The 22,150-nt window shown below is 40.3% G+C and overlaps 1 protein-coding gene across 9 annotated transcripts in view; it reads left to right on the forward strand.

Moving 5' to 3' along the window:
• Positions 1-22,150, forward strand: part of Svil (Supervillin) — an 807,253-nt gene that overhangs the window by 748,873 nt on the left and 36,230 nt on the right. For all 9 annotated transcript variants that reach the window (XM_065230080.1, XM_065230078.1, XM_065230079.1 and 6 more), the window contains one exon: positions 17,849-18,317. In XM_065230080.1, coding sequence (XP_065086152.1) covers positions 17,849-18,317 — 469 coding nt within the window. The remainder of the gene's footprint in view (positions 1-17,848; positions 18,318-22,150) is intronic.

Here is a 22,150-nt window from a genome sequence, read left to right on the forward strand (position 1 = left end):
GCAAATGGTGACAGACGGCGGCATAGAATTTGGTAGAGTACCTTGTAGACGGCGCTCAGCAGTGTGATCGCGCGGTAGTTGCAGCAATCCAACGGCAGCCCTAAGTATGCACCTTTAGAATTGATAAAACGATCCATAAAATATTGAAAAACGTTCTTTAAAAAACACCCAAATGATCCATAAAACAGTGCAGGAAATCCCTTAAAAAGTGTGAATGATCCTTAAAAAAAATCAATATGATCCATATTTTATGTAAAATTTAGCAACACAATTGTAAAAATGTACCGCTAAATTACTGAAGAATGAGCATTGAAATTGCACAAATTACCCATAAACATATTGCAAATGATCCATAAAACAATCAGCAATGAACCTTAAACTAATGAAAGTGATCCATAGCAAATCAAGCTTGCCAAGTTAAAAATATAGACACGATCCATAAATTAGACATATATTGTCAATGTTTTGGGCACTATTTTTTTTTATTTGATCCATTAACCTTGGAAAATTGGCCCATTACTGCATAGCTACTCTGGTTTACTGTTCTGCCGTGTTTTTTTTTTATCAGGGGAGCATCTAGAATAAGCATCTAAAAGAAACTTCTAAAAAAATATTCCCTATGATACTTCTTAACACTCTGAACACGAGCCACCGGTTAAATGTGTAATGGCAAATTGGTAATGTTTGAAAAATCATTACTCAGCAATTTATCAATAGATTTTAAACCTATTCATACCGAATAAATCTTTAAAGTCTTTAGTTTCATTCTTCAGCGCCCATTGATTTGGATTTCGTCAATAAACAGCTGAGCTATGATTTTTCAAACATTACAAGTTTGCTGTTACATTTGACCAGAGGCATCGTTCTCAGCCTGTTAAAAAGATTTTTATAGAAGCTTTTTTTGGAAGATAATTCTACACGCTTACCCGTAGTTTAGCACTTCTAACTTAAAAACACGGGTATGTCAGTAAATCTAAGTAGCTACGTAGTAATGGAACATCTTTTCACGGTTTATGGAACAAAATCAAAAAGTCAGTGTCCAAAACATCAACAGTATATGTCTAATTTATGGATCATGCCTATATTTTTAAGAGTGCAAACTTGATTTTCTATGGATCACTTTCATTAGTTTAAGGTTCATTGCTGAATTTTTTATGGATCATTTGCAATATGTGTATGGGTAATTCATACGATTTCAATGCTCATTATTTAGTAATTTAGCAGTACACTTTTACAATTGTGTTGCTAAATTTTACATAAAATATGGATCATATTGATATTTTTTATGGATCATTCATAAATTTTAAAGGATTTTCACTGGGGTTTTATGGATCATTTGGGTGTTTTTAAGGAGCATTTATAAAGTTGTTATGGATCATTTGTTGGTTTTTATATTAAAAAATATGTTTGCCCAATCCAACTTGTCGCCCTTTTTGTAGATTGGGCATAAAGGGTGATACGGTCAAAATTTGGTCAAGGGAAAACGCGTGTAAATCGGTGAAATCGTTTATTTAAAAAATCAAATTAAATTTCTTTTTCAAGTTCAATTAGTATAAAATTCAGAAAAAATATTCAGTTAGGCTTCCGCTTTTCCAAATCCGAATTGCCGGGCCTTACGCTTGACCCCTGCCATCAGATTTTGTACAGCCACCTTGTCCACCTTCTTCGCCGCAGAAAGCCAGTTTGCCTTGAACTGCTGCTCGCCCTTAGCAGTTTTTTTGGTCTTCTTTAGGTTCCGCTTGACAATAGCCCAGTATTTCTCAATTGGGCGGAGCTCTGGCGTGTTGGGAGGTTTCTTGTCCTTGGGAACCACCTGCACGTTGTTGGCGGCGTACCACTCCATGGCCTTTTTACCGTAATGGCAAGATGCCAAATCCGGCCAAAACAGTACGGAACAACCGTGTTTCTTCAGGAAAGGCAGCAGACGTTTATTCAAACACTCTTTCACGTAAATTTCTTGGTTGACAGTCCTGGAAGCTATGAAAATGCTGCTTTTCAAGCCACAGGTACAGATGGCTTGCCAAACGAGATATTTCTTTGCGAACTTTGACAGTTTCATGTGCCTGAAAACATCTGCTACCTTTCCCCTTCCTTTTGCCGTATAAAACTCCTGTCCCGGAAGCTGCTTGTAGTCGGCTTTGACGTAGGTTTCGTCGTCCATTACCACGCAGTCAAACTTCGTCAGCATCGTCGTGTACAGCCTCCAGGATCGCGCTTTGGCCGTCGTATTTTGTTTATCATCGCGATTTGGAGTCACTACCTTCTTGTAAGTCGATAGTCCGGCTCGTTTTTTGGCTCGATGCACGGTTGTAGACGATACACCCAGCTTATTTGCGGCATCTCGGAGAGAGAGGTTAGGGTTTCGCTTGACACTACCGGCAACTCTCTTTGTCGTCTCAGCGGCTTCCGGTTTTCGATTTCTCCCCGATCCAGACTTCCTGGCTGTCGACAAACGTTCCCCAAACACTTTAATTACATTAATTAACGGTTGATGTGGCAACTTTTAGCGATTTTGCCAACTTTGCGTGCGAGTAGCTCGGATTTTCGCGATGCGCGAGCAAAATTTTGATACGCTGCTCTTCTTGCTTGGACGGCATTTTGACAACTGAAGAGTGAATTCCAAAATCAAAATAGGAGCAACATTCTACACACACACACCTTCAAAATGAGGGGTGTTCAGGTTTTTTAAATGCAAAATTGAAAGAAATACGTCAAGTTGATATTGACCAAATTTTGACCGTATCACCCTTTACGACACCTTCCATCCACTCCTCCGGTAATATCTCCTCCTCCCAAATCTTGGCAATTACCCAGTGCAGCGCTCTAGCCAGTGCTTCACCACCGTATTTTAATAGCTCACTTGGTAGTTGATCTACACCAGTTGCTTTGTTGTTCTTGACCGATCTCCTCCTCAACTTCTTGAAGATCGGGGGCCGGTAGCCTGTCGTCTTCTGCGCGTGCTCCAAGGTTTTCTGCTGCTTCACCGTTGAGGTGCTCGTCATAGTACTGCTTCCACCTCTTAATCACCTCACACTCTTTCGTGAGAAGGTTACCGTCCAAGTCCTTGCACATATCGGCTTGCGGCACGTAGCCTTTGCGCGAACTATTTAACTTCTCGTAGAACTTCCGTGTGTCGTTTACGCGGTACAGATTTTCCATCGCCTCGCTATCTCGGTCTTCCTGCTGACGCTTCTTCCTTCGGAAAACCGAGTTTTGTGTGTTCCGCGCTTGTCTGTATCGCTCCACATTCAATCTCGTGCGGTGTTGCAGGATTCTTGCCCGTGCTGCATTCTTCTCCTCTACTAACAGTTTGCATTCGCCGTCAAACCAGTCATTTCTTCGGTCCGAAATTGCACTACCTAGTGCCGCTGCAGCAGTACTACCTATGGCTGAACGGATGTCCCTCCAGCCATCTTCAAGAGAAGCTGCGCCAAGCTGCTCTTCCGTGGGTAGTGAAACTTCCAGCTGCTGCGCGTAGTCCTGGGCAATTCCGGCGTCCCGTAGTTGCTCAATGTTGGGTCGCGGCGTTCGACTTCGACGTGTGTTATGCACCGTCGAGAGTTTTGAGCGCATGCATACTGCAACTAGGTAGTGGTCCGAATCTATGTTCGCACTGCGGTACGTGCGGACGTTGATAATGTCGGAGAAGAATTTCCCGTCGATTAGAACGTGATCGATTTGGTTTTCTGTGTGTTGGTCAGGTGATCTCCAGGTGGCTTTGTGGATATCCTTGCGGGGGAAAAAGGTACTTCGAACTACCATACCCCGGGAGGCTACAAAGTTACGCATCGTTGGCCGTTGTCGTTCGATACGGCATGCAGGCTGTTTGGCCCGATTGCCGGTCTATACATTGCCTCCCGTCCTACCTGAGCGTTCATGTCGCCGATGACGATTTTGACGTCCCGTTGCGAACAGCCGTCGTACACCTGCTCCAGCTGCGCATAGAACGCTTCTTTCTCGTCGTCGGGTCTCCCCCTTCGTGTGGACAGTGCATGTTGATAATGCTGTAGTTGAAGAAACGGCCCTTAATCCTCAAATGCACATCCTCGCGTTGATCGGCTGCCAACCAATCACGCGTTGGCGCATCTTACCCAGCACTACAAAGCCGGTTCCCAGCTCGTTGGTGGTGCCACAGCTCTGGTAGAAAGTAGCCGCTCGATGCCCGCTTTTCCATACCTTTTGTCCCGTCCAGCAAAGTTCCTGCAGTGCTACGACTTCGAAGTTGCGGGGTTGAAGTTCGTCATAGATTAACCTATCGCAACCCGGGAAGCCGAGCGATTTGCAGTTCCATGTTCCGAGTTTCCAATCGTAGTCCTTATTTCGTCGCGTAGGTCTGTGCCGACTGTTCTGATCCGTATTTCTCTCTTCAGTATTTGCAACTGTCCCAACCCCCTATCTCACCGGGGGACCATCGTGCACAGCTCTGTTTAGAGTCCCACGCTGGCACTAGGACGTTGATCAGCCGCTCCTAACATGGAGAACAGACGCCGTTTTGAGCTGCACCTCCATGGTGAACAGACGCTCGGGTTTGGTGAAGCATTTCCTCTATTACCGTACTATGGTTACCACGCCAGTGTTCGCGTCGCACCTCTTCACTTTGCTACTGCCGGACTGGCAACATTGCCCAGGCTACGCCACCCAGCTGTGTCCATGTTTCAGCTGGTAGTCTTTTGTTATCATTTGACTCGAGGAGGCGTGAAGTAGGAACTTGTGAGGACCAGGGCTAGGTATTCCGCTCCTTCCAGGTTGTCAACTCACCATTTTGTAGCCTAAAATAACGCGATTGTGCTTGTCTCAAAGCGGTCGTATGAGAAAACAGAAGAGTTTCCAATTTTCTTGGTATGTTACCTTCACAGCTAAAAAAAAGTAGTGTAAATTTCCGTTACTATGATGCACATAAATGGAACGTGTTTAGATTATAGATCGTGTAAATTTATGAGACATGTCATGCAATATTCCATATATTGTATGCAACTGTCCACTTTTGTTTGCAACATTTCTTGCAAGCTGCTAGTTTATGTGAGCAGGAAGTTTACATGTATGAATGTTTTCATGCATGGTTGTTTACATTGCCAGTAAAATTCAGAATTTTTTGGTGTGTTCTGTGGAAGCTCATCGTTGAGTTGAATCATGTTTATTTCTTGGTTTGAGCTCGAAAATTTTTCAAAATTATCTTAAATATTGTTTTTCAAAACGGTAATTTCGGAAAATTTTCAAAGTAAGACATAAACCATTTTTTTACATACGCCTTTATACTAAATTGGTCCAGAAAAATTGACTACTGTTTAATGGAAAATGTCATGTTGGCTTGGGTTTTTAATATTATAGTACTCATAGATTGGTTTTGTGGCACTTAAAGTGCTCTTTTTCAGTTTTTTATTTGCTACTTGTATATTTTAATTGGAAATTCATCAATTGTTTATGGATCATTAAAGATTTGTTATTGCTCAAACATATGTTTTCTATTGCAATTTTTCAGTTTATTGTTCCTTATTTTCGTAGTTTTACCGGTGAAAATGTATTTTCCATTGCTTCTTTCCACTTGTATATTGCTCAGTTTTCAATAGTTTATTGCTGCTGACCATGCAGGTTTATTGGTAATTTTGCATTAAACTATGGGACACAACACGCAACAAAATCTCTTCTTTTAATGATTAATACAGGAGCAACATCAACCTGTACTTTCTGCAAAATCTCCTCATATCAGGAAATTTCAGAAAACTACAGATACTTTGTGCTTACAGATGTAATGTGTTTGCATTGAAGCCACATTTGAAATCCTTTCGCACTCCAGTGGAACAGAACGGACTTCATTTGAACAGTGCAGTTCTCTCCAGTGCTTTTCAGTGTTAATTCAGGCGGACTATGCCTAGAAACTAGTGCTTCTGAGAAGAAAGAAGCGTACGAGAGAGTGTTTGCCTCACTCTTGGATGAGGTAGACTGTTCACGCCTAGTACAGTGCTCTTTTTATCTTGGTATCCTCCTGAGGAGAATCGCTGCTTGAAGGTATCAACAATTTCCCAGAATTTTTTTTTAAACTCCTAAGTTCAATCTTTCATTTTCAAAAATTCGGTATAATGATCCATTCTGTCCAATAACGTCCAAAATTATGCCTAATGTACGTATGGTTTTAATTATGCTCAATAAGGTATCCATGTCGAGTAAGTCCAATTTCCCACCAAAGTCATCTGTGTGAAAGTAGAATGGCTGTGCGTACGATGTTTCCCAACCTTTAACGTTATAACTGCCTACCAGACTCTAATGTATTACAAGCGCTTCACATCTTTAAATTCTTACAATTAGGTGAGGTAATTAATACATAAGAATGCGGAAAAATCTGGATAGATTGTGGAAATAGCATACCATTTGTTAAACGATTTTTTTTGCTACTCGTGGACTAAAAAATAATAAACATATTTTTTAAAAGCTTCTAAATTTACAACCAACGAGCTTCGCTGTTAATCATGACACCTTATTATGCACACTCCATTAAACCGACATTCTTATCACCCGAAAAAGAAATAGTTTTCCACCACAGTCAAGACTACGTAGGGGAAAGTGGGGCAGGATGGCCACCTCAAAAAAATCATCATTAATGATACCAAATTCAGTGGAAAATTCGAGTGATTTTTAACCACACGGATAGTTTCAAGACGTCATGAATACAAATTGAATATTAAAAGTAAACTTCTGAATCATATGAATGAAGATTTAAAAAATGTTCGTTTTGTAACTGAAATAAAATCCAAAAAACCGGTAAGAATATTCTCTTTTCAACAAAGCAGCTGCTTCAAAACGTGATTTCATCTGATACAATTATATTTATTAAAGGTTTATTGTAAATTGAAGAATTTAAGTAGAAAATGTTCAAAATATCAGCGTTGTTCTCATTACCCCGAATGGACTTAAGTAATATTTTCTTAATACAAACTTTAATGTTTATTGAACACTAGAAAAAAAACATCTTGTGATATATGAAACCAATGACCATTTATATAGCTGCTGAAGGAATATTGATGATAACTTATAGGATACTATTGATAGACCTTATTTTCTGATTCAGAAATGTTATATAATTTTCAACATTTTGAGCTAGTCGAACATTTTTTCGAACATTCACACTAAAGAAATGGATAGTTCAAGTAGGCTTCAAGCAACAGATTTTTTTTTGTAAAATACGTTCAATAAGTTGATTTTTAAGCGGGTGGCCACATTGCCCCATTGCTGAAATTACCCCCACTTTCCCCCTATATGCATTCCCTTTCATATAAGGTGGAAAGAACAAACACTCATTAATCTTGCTCCTTCGCTTGGATGCCACCCATCCCGCCTTCCGGTAATACGGCCACCACCGCCGCACACACGTCCCGGTATAAATTATGTAATTATCATAATTATTTACGCGGTCGTCCCGCTTGCATCGTACATACAAGCGAGGGGGGCGTCCGTCGTCGTCCCATCGCGCCGCCATCCACAGACAGTGGCAGTGGTTTCCCACACATAAAACAAACCACAGCCATAAAGTGTCATAAACACGGCATTCCAAGAAAACAGTCCGGGTCGGTGGTAGTAAGCCGACAAAATATGACCACCGAGACATGGTCGGTGGTGGAATATGAAGGAACTCGGGAACACCCTATGAGCGTAGACTATAAGCAAGCAGGGAACGATTGTTTATGGTGCTGGTAGCCTAATAATTACGACCCATGATAATGGATCGCGTAGAAGAATTGAATGCTCATTTCGAGCGAGAGGCTTTCTTCTTATGCATGCAGATTACCATGTATTAGCATGATTTATGTTGGGGAGATAGACCGGAAAGTCGTCTCCACTCATATGTATGGTATTACTGCAACGTGGGACTTAATTTAAATTGGGGGACAATTTATAGCGGTCCAGCAGCCGCCATGGACGAATCGTGGTAAGCCACCTGGATCACGTTTTGCTTTTACCTGGGTTGATGATTAAGAGCGCTGCATCATCCCAATCTGGCAGCGGGAAAAGCCGAGGGATCAACGATGGGCATTAACAAAGTAATCACGCTCCGGCTCTGCTACCGTAATTTGAAATCGAACACGTTTCACGCCGAAGAACCATTATAGTGACTGTCGGCCGGTGTCCCTTTGGTCTGTCACTGCTCGGGTAGGTATCAAAGTTGGTACGGTTGCCCAAGAGAGCTGATGAACCACTTTCGGTTTTCACTTTCATTCTTTTACTTTGGCCATTAATTTTGCTACGATACGAGCGACGACGCGTCGTCGTAGTCCTCACCGTATGCCTGTAATAATAACCAGTCGCCTAACTGGCTGGAGATTTTCAAGTTGCCCATCAGAGGCACCCGATCCGTCCGTTCGGTCTCCACTGCTGGAGAACGTGCCGCAAATGGCAATGAATTCAAATGATATAGGCGAAGTATGTGTGTGTGTGTGTGTATGTGTATGTAGGTATCTACCGAAGTGAAGAAGAAGGCCGGTTCAAAATACGGTGGGGAATTGCACTCGGCGCTGCCTTGTGTGTTTATGGTGCGTTTCTTCTCATTACCTGGAGGTTTAATGCGCCAAGTGTTCGTCTACCTGCCATCAGCGCCCTCTGATCGTTTGGAAGGCCAGTTGGGTTAACGACAATGTGTGGTTTCACTTTCATCCGGATCGGATCGATGAAAGTGAATCCGGGACGGAAAACTCATCATGGCATAATGCGGTGATAGAAATTTGCTGTGATAATGATAATTATAGACGGGCTGTTATCGATGGATGGAAAATTATTCGCGATGATGTCATCTGTATCTCTAGAGACAAATTTGATTAAGGGACACGAAACGCTCGATGCAGTGTTAATGCTCTTTGATTTGAACCCCGACTCAATCCAGTTTGAGAGATAATTTGTCTATCAAATTGTACCCAATTCGCATTTAGCTTTATCGCACAATCACAGCTCCATTCACCCATGGTGAGTGAAGGATCTCGCTTTCCGAGTGCTGGATAAAATCCCTGTGTCAATTCAAAGATTCCTATCCCCTACCCGGGATGATTATATGTTATTATTGCTTCATTTTCTGGGTCATTCAAATCCAATCATCCCCATCAACTTCTCGAACACATTCCCGCCCACCTACTCACAACACTACAATCACAGAGATATTGCATTGACTTTGTGATAGGAGAAAGAGGGGACTGGAGTGGACAGAATCCATGGCGCACATCAAAGGCCCAAAGCCAGAAGCAATTTGGACGACCCTTTCAGAAGGCAAATAAAGAAAAACGGAACATGGTCGGAAGATTACTATCGATGGTTTCACCACCGAACCGAGGACCGATGATACCTAAGCCATCAGATGAAAGAGGGAACCATCGTCAGCAGTTTCGTCTGATCGTCTTTGTTTGGTGGCAAAAGAAAGGAGTACATACTTTGGAACCGCCAAATAATGTAGAGACCTACATTCCAGAGACTCTCGAATGCGTCACGAACAAGAGCAGCTTAGATCGTGCAGCTATGATGATCAATAGAATTGATGGAAAATGGGACACGGCAGAAGAAAGCGCTTGGATAAGCACTTTTCCGACTTCCCTTATATTGCTGGCCCGTAGTCATTCGACATAACCTTTCATAATTCATTCGGATGATTTGTGTCATTGCGAAAACGGGAGGCAACCGGAGAGCACAATAGAAAGGGAGATTTCTGTGCAGCTCTGAAGGAGATATTATCATGCTCATCAGCATAATCGCTTTCGGAATCATTGGACTGACTGTGAACGTCCGTCGGCGCGTTACACGGCACATTGAATCATGATTATTTGATTTTTATTTATTGTTTGCGTCAGCCCGTGATGCCTGTTGGAATGTAACTTAAAAGTGTTTTTATCGTTCGGGAATACGCTCGAGAAATCTTAAAACATTTCCACCAACAATTTCATATTTTTGAATCATAACAACTTTATGCCTTAGCGGCTCTGGTGGTGTAGTGGTAAATGTGATTACCTCTCACCCCAGCAGGCCTGGGTTCAATCCCAATCGGCGTCGCCGGGATGTTCTGAGGCATAACATCTCTGATCACGCCTTCCTTCGGAAGGGAAGTAAAGCCATTGGTCCCCGGTTCATGAGTTGATGAGTTAATAGGTATGGTCCAGATGTGGGAGCTGCCTCTCTGGCGTCGGTAGCATTGGTGCTCAGCACGGAAAACTAGATCGACGGAAAACAAATCAAGGAAAAAATACTTGAGGCCTACTGGAACTATTAATTTAATTTTAGTCTAAAATGTTCAAAATTTTCTAAGATTTCTGGTTTACTAATAAATAAGGTTTACTAATAGTTTCAAACATTTTCAAACACGCTTACCACATACCACTAGGCCTTAAGTATTACGCTAACAAAAGATTATTGTAAAATATATACAATTAGTTAAGTTTTAGTTCCCCTAAATAATTATGTGAAGCTTCAGGTTTTTCAAAAAATCCAAACCCTGAATCTTCTTTTTGTGCTCGAAATCTAGAAAAAAAAAATACTTAGGTTAAAGTTACCTCGTCGAATTTTTGAAGACACGATACTTAGAAACGATTAATATTTCGTGCAGAAAATTGTAATCACATGTATACTGCAGTGCAGCAAAGGAGTAATTATAGTTTAGCACATGAAATCTTTATAGTTTCTAAGATTCGTGCCATCAAAAATTCGACGAGGTAACTTTAACCTAAGTATTTTTTTTTTCTAGATTTCGAGCACAAAAAGAAGATTCAGGGTTGTAGGCTGTAATTCTGGGGGAAATTTCCCAAAAGTCCGTAAGCGAAATTCTACGGAGGTCAATTTAAATGGTTCCCGATAAATTGTACACTAAGTTCTGAAAATGCGATACGATTTGGTACAACGCGATATAACACGCTGCGGACATACTATACTGCTGTCAAAAAACTTCAACTAGTAAAGTATGAACTATTCCTTGCTGAAGGAACAGTTAATAGCTGATCAAATCCACGCCAAACTGGAAAAATTAAACAAATTTCAGATATTAATGAATGTTATGAATCTTCGCATGATTGTTCGCTAGGAGCAATAAACCAAGTCTGTGCTGGAATTTGGCCATTTGACTCTCGCTTATTTTTTCAAAATGATGTATTCAATATTTTTTAATAAATCATAGCACGAAAAGGAAGGAAACTGAATTGCTTTTTCAGCAAAAAATACACACTGTAAAAAAAAACTGATGCAAATAACAAAATAGGTACTATTTTAAGATTTTTAATTTTATGTTTATTATCAAAAATGCTTAATTTTCTGATGTCGGAAACAATGGACACAATAAAATTGACCAAAATCGTAAAATATCAACTTTTAGTCAAATGTTTGAACTATTGTTTCACGCATTATTTATGTAATTTGTGCATAGAAAACGATGTTCTAGGTCAGGTCATCTAGTCGTCTCGTTATCGAGAACCATTTTCACCGGGCTGTCGTCTGACATTCTTACACGATGGGTGGTTCTCCTAACAGCTGATGCAATTTGCAGTTCATTTGCCTCCTGCACTTTCGTCTTCCATCTGCCCTCCTCCGTATCTACGCAACACCTTCCGTTTATAAACACTAAATTGTTCCTATACGAGCACAGTCCATGTCTCGAAGTCATAGAGGACTACTTCGTGTTGCAGCGAGCTTTATTCAACTAGAGCATCCTTCGAGCATGAGCATGATTGACCGCCCACGGTTGCTACTCTGTTATTGCCAAATTAGCTGTAATTACACAGTGAACCAATAGACGATGCTTGAGACTAGCAATCATCCTCAATGTGGAAAAACTGGTGACCTCAAACTAGGCAATACCAGCGCTGGCCGCGCCCGAACGCAGGTCAAAAAAGGAATGGGTAGGAATGTGTTGACGGGACACCCCGTAAAAAAATTCAATAAAAATACAATGATTTTCATTGTTATTGTAACCATGATATTTACCATAAACATTGGACATTTTTGTTGATTACCATAAAATCACAACGAAATTCATGGTTCACAACAATGAAAATCATGGTAGGGGAAATGGATGTAATGTCGGCCTAAATGCCCCTAATTTGGGCCCATACATAAATTCAGCAATCGACTAAATTTTCAATAGCGACCAAAAATATCCATTAGTACCTTCCCAATGACGCGTTCATCTCGATAAAATTGATACATATAAGATTTTTAGCGATGGGCTCAATCTTAGATCCATAGGCCAACATTAGAGCCATTTCCCCTGTATGAGAAATTTACAGTAAAAAAGAGGGGTTGTTAAACATCTTAACAATAAAATAAACTGATTTTTCTCTAACAATTTGATATCATCCCATTACCTTTCAATATTTGAGCATTGTATCGTTAAAAATCGATATTTATTTTTTCTCCCATGCAACAATTCAACAAAAAATTTATTGTACTCGAAATTCAACAGTAAAGTCATTGTAATTTCGTAGGTTTTATTATAATTTTTGTTCGGGATTTGCTTTGATGGAAGCCGAGAAATCCTCTGCAACTCCAAAAGGAATCACTGGGATGTTGGGTAAGAGGGTTTGGTTTGCGACAGGGTTCGTTTTGGTAAACGATAAGCTGAATTGATGTCCTAACGATCATATAACGCGAAGGAGCTTGGGATTGAACCCTCGGTCTTCTGCTCAGTAAGCAAAAACGTTTGTCACTAGGCAAACGAGCTCCTTTTTCATCATCTATTTGCTGTTATTACCATGTAGTCATATTAACAAATGAAACGATTGACGAATCAATGTGAATGGGCCTGAGATTAGACTCATGATGTTTTGCTAAGTAAGCAAAAACTGTCGCTCTAAGGCCGCCGAGCCCCTCATATCACATCATACCGTTACTCGAGTTGTTGTAACCATTCAAATCCGGTACCGACGACGACGACAAGTTTCGGAAAATACAGGATAAACAAGCGATTTGACCAGAAAGCTCTTTAATATGAAAGACCTGGGACCGCGTTTTTCTGCTCAGTAAGCAAGCCACTGTAACCAACAATCTTTCAAATCCGAAAACTAAATGCTACGAAAAAGTACCTAGGCCTTCATTAAGTTACACTTTCACGCGATGCTCAATGTTTCGATTTGCTCTTCACGCATTGTTCAGGCTATCATAACAAGCTACGACTGACATGACGATTGTTTAAGCCCTAGTTAAACAAGCTATTCAAATGCAGTTACGTTTTCGAAAGCAGTATCGAAAAGGAAAAAAATATGCACAACCACATAAAAATCTCCATCGAACTCTTTCAATCTCAAAACATTTGGAAGCATCAAATTTATACATTTGACAGGCAACTTTCCACCGAGTTCATTAATAAATATCAGCAACAACCACACTAAAGTAGAAAAGCGCTTAGCAATTTACCTAGTGAAACTTATAGAAAAGTATTCCTTCTTTCAATAATTTTTAATTTTAAATTTAAATTTGATTTAAATTAACTTTACAATTCAACAGGCATTGTGACTACTTCTCCAAGTCTTGTCACTATTAACAAGTAACAAGGACTAAAATATGGTAAAAAAACAAGGACTAAAATATGAAAAAGTAACAAGGACTAAAATATGGTCCTTTGATTACCGAAAAATCCTGCTCCACTAGTTTGAAGTTGTCAGAACTAGGGTTCGGAGGTAGATCTTATACTAGTAACGCACCACAAAAAGGTGATCTATCAGCGTTACTGGTTTTTATTCGACTAGAACATCCTTCGTTGTCTAAAGTAAGCATGATTTCCTGCCATAATGCGTCTTTGAATTTCCCTGCTGGTGTCATTATCGCCGGTCACCAGTGAGTCTAGATACACTAGTTCAGCGGAAACGGTAGCCGCAGTAACGTCCGAAGAGCGATGTATATATGTACTGAAAGAAATCCGCACCCGTGGGAATTGTGGTTATTTGGATCTAAAGTGATTTACTATCATGTTCGGAAGGTGCAGCGCAAAAAAAAACGATCCGTTATCGTGCCAATGATTTGAAATTTGTATGGGAATCATTATGCAAGAATTTCAAAAATCTACGGGAATTACAATTTAGAAATGTGCTAATTAGCCCTCCAATTTCCGGCAAGCGCTTCCAATAATTTTATATTACGTACACGAAAAATTCAGCATATTTGTAGTTCTGTGTTAAAATTTCAGCTCAATTGATCATAACAAAACATAGGCATGTTGCAAGCCAAAGTTGGCTAGTTTGTATGAAAATCGGCCTATTGTACTAATTTAAAGGCCACCACTGTAAATTCGGTAAAAAAATCGACAAAATAGGGTAAAATGGCAGATGAATTTAACTTAATCTAATAAATTTAATCACAACAACAACAGGCTTGTTGATCATTGTCATGACAACCACATTTTTTTTTTCAACGTTTGGACAACTACAATTGTTGGAGCAATGTAAGTGAAAATCAATAATTTCCTATACTAATTCACTGAAATATCCATACAAATTTCAAATCTATTTTGAGGTTTTGAATCGAATCAGAAATTCATCACTTTTTTTTCAAAAGGAACCACCCTAGTGGATAGTCAAAAGGATATCAAATCAACAACTTTCGTACTGGTAGAGGGACGATGCCTCTAGATCAGTGTCTGTTTTTATCATTTCAAGACCAACAATTGAAATGGCCTTAACTCCATGTTGTAAACAAACTTTGTAAGGCCATTTTCTCGCGATCCGTAGTCCGCAAAGGCAAACCAACATAATGAACAGGTAGGGGAAATTCTCCTCTACCCGATTGTGGTTTAGGTTTGCGAATGAAGGTTTCGGTTCGCGAGAAAATGGCCTTACAAGGTTTGTTTACAAAATGGAGTTAAGGCCATTTCAATTGTTGGTCTTGATTTAACATCACACGCAAGGAGTAGCGCTTCAACCCAGTGTAGATGAATTGGGTTCGTTTTGAATGTCTTCACTGTGAAGTACGAGCGAAACGAACAAATGAGTACATTATATGTACATCAACGAATACGCGTTTGTTGATATTCACCACTGCTTGATTATCCAACCCAAAATTGTCAAAATCAGAAGCGATCCTCAAAAGCAAACTAATCAAATTCATTTTGGGCAAAATGATTATTTTGAATATTGTCGACTCCAGAGCCCAAAAATCCGTCTGTTTAGAAAAACCAAAACAACACGTTCTACAGATACATATGTGTGTAGTATGAAAACAATCATTTTGCATTTGATCCTCAAAATCCCCACCAAGATGAAGATGAATATTGATATTGACAACAACATAGGCGATTTAAACATCCAACAACGAATGAACAAAAACAAATGTTGACATTGATACTCAGAGGTTGCCTTGATCAAGAGAATTTGTTTATGTCAAAATTCAAATTCATGTAGGTAGTTGTCTGTTAAGGTTGTCTTCATTTTCAGCTAAGTAGAGTGTAGAAGGAATGATTTTTATCAGCACTGCTCTGGATACAAGCCTGGAAGATGCTTCCGAAAGTGAGCAAGCGACGATGCAGCTACAGCTTGAAGAACTGGTTGCTTCCGAAGATTGGTTATTGAACATACTGATAAGGGTGTCATGCCAAGCGGGCGGAGCTCGAAGTGTTGAATGTGAACAACACGTAGGACTTAAGTGAACTTCAGGACGACGAGCGCTGGGATGCAAATGGGATTATAAGGTAATCAAGATCAACTCCGAATGGACCGTGGACCATTAGAGAACGCACGTCTCGTGATTATGTGGTTTTCGCAGCAAGAACGATGGATATTACGATCTAAATGTTCATATGGATACAGTTCAGGGGCCACATTGCGCAGCTTGAAACGAAACGTTTTTTGTATGAACGTTTGTATGAAAATGTTTATCGTTCCGAGCTGCGCAATGTGACCCCACCTCACTCTCAACTGTTTGCAAAGAAAGATATCAGTAGCCGTTGTACCTTTTGACTTTTTGTACCAGTTCCTGGCAAAGTGCACACGCCCAAATATAGCCAATGAAGCTGATTTATCCCAAGCAATCTGAAGCTCAGCTTGGCTTCAGTGATGCAAACTGGGGTAAATAATGACCAAGAAATTAGGTGATCAATTACTGAACATGTATTCCAGTACGATAACGGATCAATTTCTTCATTCGACCTCCCCTTATGATTACGCCAATGAGCACAGTGATACACTATATGCCCTGGGAAGTCGTAAAAAGCAAATCAGAAAAGATCCTCGATCAGACCGGCGTAGTGGTTAGCATCCTTACCTCTCACACCAAAGTCACGAGTTCAAATCTCATCCCGGACAAGTCACGAATGACCCAAGAGCTTTAAAGGGACTATAAAAAAAGATCCCGCCGTTCCATGCTATTTGCTTTATAACCAGCCATTTATGTTGCTGGGCGTCTGCTGTGGAACGCCATGTTGCCGAATTGGTTGACAAATTGTTCAAACATGTCTTCCCCAACTCAACCCGTTCGGATTAAAGAAGTACATACATGCACAGAAAAAGTTGCCGAAGTGAAATCCAGCTAATTGAGTTTCTCACTTGCCCTTTTCTGATTGTGAACTCCTCGCGGTTTCTTACCAGAAACGAACAACCGGAACACGAAATCCACAGTCATCGTTGCCGACCTTAGCTAGCTGTTCATTGGTTGGTAACCACTCTCTCCCGCTCATCCCTAAATAACGTCGTCCGTGTTGTTAACTCAATCCAGAGGCAGCTGTACTGTGTGTGGTTGTGAATTCCGCTACCCTCCGCTCCTATCCACTCCTTTTCCGCTTCTCTGTGGCGTCTGTATGTTTGGATTAACTCTCACCAGGTCATACAATGGAACGTGCCATTTCGAGTTGACAATTGTCGTGATTTGAATTTCAATTAACCGATGTGTTTGATTGGATATCTGTTCAAGACGAAATTAAATTTTAACGACCATTGGGCCCTTGCCCTGATGATACAAAACACCAACTGGAAATGTTCGCATGTTTTTCATCACCTTAAACTCAGTTTACTTTCATTCAATAAAGCAAATTGGAGCCTGATTCAATTATACCTTTGGAAGCGATAAAAAGTTTGATGATGCCCAACATACAGTGTATCTTAAAATTGAGCGTACACCTGAATGGACCATTTTTCGAAACTCTTTGAATTTGGTAGATTGATAGATTGGTGGTGGTTGAACAACTATCTATTTATTTATTGGAATAATCTTGGAACTTATTGGCAGAGCCGGTAGGAAGTTTGAGCAATTTTAGTAAAACGCTCGATTTAAAACTTGTTTTTCGTTAGTGGACGGATTTTAGTAAAAATTAGGGGCGCAAGGAAGATCTTTATTATCACTACAAATTAGTATAATTTATAAAAGTTTGGTCCATTGTACTTCAAGGCATAGTGTTTTTTTTAGAAAGAGGTGTCTTTCTACAATAGCTCCAACTTCCTACATACTCAACCAAATAAGCCCAACATTATACCGTAGCTGAAAATTCAAAAACCTATCTTATTAAATTTTGCTCGAACAGCTGTTTTTTCTAACATTTAGGGACAGCGGTACGTTAAATTTTGTGATACACTGTATACACACACACACTCACATTCCGAATGGCGGAAAATGTCGTTTCCACAAGATTCACTTAATTAAAAGTTTATGTCCCTCATCCCGGAGAACGTCTATTCCGATCACAATGCACGGTTTCGGATTACGAGCTGTTCCGTGTCCGTGCCGTTCCTCTCGGGAAGGAGTAAATTGAATTTTATCAAGCTGTTTTCTTCCGTTTATGTTCCGTTTTTATACGATTTCTTCCGAAAGGCGTTTGCAAAAATGGGAGAATCGATTTTCACACCCTACCCCCCCACCACCCACATAGAAAGCAACATATCGTTAAAATGTTCCATCTTTCCTTTTTCTTCCCCAGCTACAAACAGCAACTGGTGAAGAGCAAGAGCCAGTCGGAGCTTGCCACCTTCGTTCCGGCGTCGGCCATCATCTATCACAACACGGCGAAACCATTCAGCGGTGGTGTCGGCCCGGTTGGCGTTGGCGTCGGCGGAAATGATCCTCTGAGTTACGGTGGTTCCAATGACCAAAGGAGTGGCGGTTTCCTGAGCCAATCGACGACCGGAGGAGGAGGAGATCTGCAGCAGTATCAGCAACCACAACAACAACAACAACAACAGCAGCAGCACTACTCGGTGCCACCTGGTTTCATCGGATTGAGACGCTGCCTAACCGAGGAGATGCGCCCGGATCAGGAATCGATGGTTAAGAGCGTCTCGATCGCCGAACGGCTGGCGGCCCTGCAGAAGAGCGGCGAAGATGACTGGCGGAAGCGAGTTGCCAAGAAGGATGTCACCGACGATGTCCGGCGGGAGAATTTAGTCAATGTGAGTACTCTATTGGTTAGATTTAGGTCAGGGGTGATACAACAGATGACGTAACTGATGTGACAACCCATTCGGGGTTGGTTCCCAGTCACGGATGAATTGTTCATAAATCATCGTAGAACGATCATGAGCGAACCGATTCGCATAGCATCAGATGATAAATTGAACGCCAATTGACCATGCTCTCGGTGGAGCAAACCCAGAGCGGGAATATTTCCCAACCAACCGAGACGACGGTACGTTTGGGTAGAGTTGTGCGCCGATGAGTGGTTTTACAGGCAAACATATAGACAGTAGCTATTTGATATGAAATGTTGCCAAACTTCATAATACTTTGAATATAATTTGAATATGCATTTGAGCAGTCTAACGCCAAATGTCGAATCGGAAAAACTCGACCTTCTCCGATTTGTAAGAAACTTTGCGTAATGTTATGGGCAATGATTCATATATTTGCTAAAATTCGGCCATTTTGGATCTTTTAAAATTTTCAAAATAGCGTCTTTAAAATATTGTAGCACGGGAAGGCACTTATGATCGAAATGACGTCTGAGACAGAGTAAAGAAAAATATTTATTTTCCCGGTAAAAATATACAAGGAAAAATCAAAAACAATGTTTAAATTTTTTTTTTAAACGGTAGGTTTACGTTGTTGCGCTTCTCAGTCTCAATTTACACGGTACGTTTTTAACGATTTCTAGAAAACGATACAACATACCGAACTAATTCAAATCCTTTAGCAAACTCCCCAACCCGATTCGCACCTTCCTCAAAATTGACATTTGCTCGCTGTCTATTCTCTATACAATTTTCACTATGCCGTACTTTAACGGAACTATCAACTCTTTACTTTCATCTCCTCATATATCGTATAAAATTACCACTTTAAGCCTGATATTTGATGTTGAGCATCTCCAACTATTCATAACTAGCTTTACGTAATTTCTGTTTGTTTCAAACCTACACACTTAGAAAAATTAATGTAAATTTAGGTGCTCTGAGACTGACATATACGAGCGTCAATTTTGACACAAAATTGAGTCATAATAGAAGCGAAATTCAGCTCAATCAAACGTACTTTCGAACTTTTCAGTCTCGGAGCACTTAATTTTACATGACATGTTTGTTTACGTCTCATCCTTTAAGTCAAAGATGGATTCCGTCACGTGTAATATTAGGTATTTCTAAGTGTGTACGATTTAGTATGTTATGTAAAATTCTAGATATAGCTGGAATTAAGGCGAAACAGCTTTTGTAAACAATGACTTCTCTCGATGATTTTTTGGAATTCAAGGCACGTCCACGCAAATCAACATTAACTATCGGGTAGGGGAAGTCTTCCCATATCCGATGATGATGTTGATTTGCGTGGGTGAGCCTTAGGGGCTTATTACGGATGTCACTTTACGGTGAAAACTTGTCACTTGTCGTCACGGTGAAGAGATTCCCATTTGATTTGTACGGCAATCACGGCTCTTATTCTGAGTATCACTTCCTTATCACCGTGTAGTGACACCGGTAATAAGGCCCTTAACTTTCTAGAAATCATCGACAGAAGTCATTGTTTACAAAAGCTGTTACGCCCTAATCCTAGCTCTATCTAGAACTGCATGCGATCTGTGGTTATCTGGGTTGTAACTTCATCACTCTGAGTGGATACTCATCGATCATAAAATCGCTGATTGTTCCTCTCTGCAAGTGAAATTAACCGGTTTTACATTGTTATAAAGATTAAGCAGATTCTTTATTAATGTCAATATCAGAGATAAGGTATAATTTAAGCTATAGACAGGCATGGAAAATCATTTACATTCATTTCGTGCATTCATTTACATTCATTTGCCCCTAACTTTTTTCATCCACAGAATTACGCAAAATGATGTATAGAGATTTTGTATGTTTTGTTAGTAGCTACAACTTTTGTTAACAACTCAAATCCGTATCTCTTCTGCATGACGAACCAGAGCGAAAAGAAGCCACTACTGTTTTTCAGTGAATGTATTTTATATTCACTGTAGAACAGTAACAAGATCTGCCCGCTCTAATTCGTGATGCATAAGAGATACAGATTTGAGTTATTGGCAAAAGTTGTAGCTAATAACAAAACCTACTAAAGCTCTATACATCAATTTTCGGAATGCTGTTGATGAAAAAAGTTAGAGGCAAATGAATGTAAATGAATGCAGGAAATGAATGTAAATGATTTTCCATGCCTGGCTATAGAAAGTACTGAATTGAAAGTCTCGTTAGGGTTCGGCAGTGTGAAAATTTGGTATCGATGTTCAAAATGAGCAAAGAGAAATTTTCGATGGCGATATGAATCTTACTACACAGTTCGAAAAAGTAGTGTAAATTTCTGTTCAATATGATGCACATAAATGGAGCGTCACAAATCATAGATGTTTACATTCTAAATCGTGTAAAGTTGTGATGCAATTAATGAAAAGTTACAAATATTGTAATTGTAATTGTAATTGTAATTGTTCAGAATTAATGAAAAGTTACAAATATTGTATACAAAAGCCCATCTTTGTAAACAACATTGTATACAAGTAGGTCCTTTGCGTGAAATGAAATACAAGTTTACATGAAAGAATGTTTACATCACAATTAAAATTCAGACTTTTTTGCTGTGTAGCATTGCTTTTACTAAGCTACCGTTTGATCATAGCATCATGTGATAGGCCCAAAGTCTAGAGAAAATGGCACTTTTTACAAAAAAAAAAGGTGTTGTTTTGTATTTTTACGTTCCGCATAACAACCACTACCAAGCTGCTATCGGCTCACAGCTCTAATTTCACATCATGGTTAACCATATTACCAGCCAATACGTCTTTCTTATTCCGCTCATTTCCTCACCCCAATAGCAGGAAGTAGAGCTATTATGGGGAGCTATTCGTCTTCCAGAATCGAATCCCAAGAAGTAGAACAACAAGCCATTGCTAAATCGATTCGTTCCAATCGATGCTATTGCTGCTGCTTATGCTGCTGCTGGAATGCCTTTCATAGTGAAACCTGTTTGCAGAAAAGTGTTGCGATGCCCACCTGTGCAGGAGCTCGTAGGTGTTTCGTACACGTGATGTGCCCTCCTCATCTCGCGTTGTTTGCTCAAACTACGACTTGAGCTGAGCAAGAGGCTGTGAGCAAAATTCGTGGGCGTAAACGTGATTCTGTCAATTGTATTTATGTGCTACGGCGGCTGCCTCCGTAACCGTTTAATTGAACGTTTTCCCATATTGTGTCGGTTCGTCACGAGTGTCATTTTTCATTGGATGCTTGTCGACTCCCGCAATCCGTCAGCATCCTTCCAGCGTCGTAGTCGTTAGGGGCTGTTCATAAAGCACGTAGATGCTAATTAAAAAAAGTATTAACGATTGTCTACGTGTGGCGATGGGGGGAGGGGGGTTTGAAAACATCTCAAAAATGGTCTACGTAGTTTATGAACAGACCCCGTTCAGTAGATTCAGTAACCGACAGGCAATAATAATATATCTTTCAACATGTCAGAGAGAGAGAGAGGGTCTTCGACGACGACGATGGGTGCGCTTGGCTTGATCGATGCCGGTTTTGTTTGGTTCGACTTTTATGGAAATGGAGAGAAGATTTCTCGTCGTGATGATGGTTGTTTGCTGGGCGGACTTGTTGCTCGTACACGCGTTGGTTGCATACGTTGCGGCGTTTCCGGGGGGGCTGGTGCTTAATTGATTGAGGTGCTTCTGTTATTGGCAGTGTTGTGGCTTCAAATGTAATTTGGCTGGATTTTAGTTTTTGTGGTATGTTATTGAAATTCATGTAAACTGGAGTCTTCCGACTTTTCCATAAAGTTCAAAACC

The sequence above is a fragment of the Ochlerotatus camptorhynchus genome, unplaced genomic scaffold (genome assembly GCF_037179485.1).
Source record: "Ochlerotatus camptorhynchus isolate MF236.1 unplaced genomic scaffold, CSIRO-AGI_Acam_v1.1 ptg000328l, whole genome shotgun sequence".
Taxonomy (NCBI): domain Eukaryota; kingdom Metazoa; phylum Arthropoda; class Insecta; order Diptera; family Culicidae; genus Ochlerotatus; species Ochlerotatus camptorhynchus.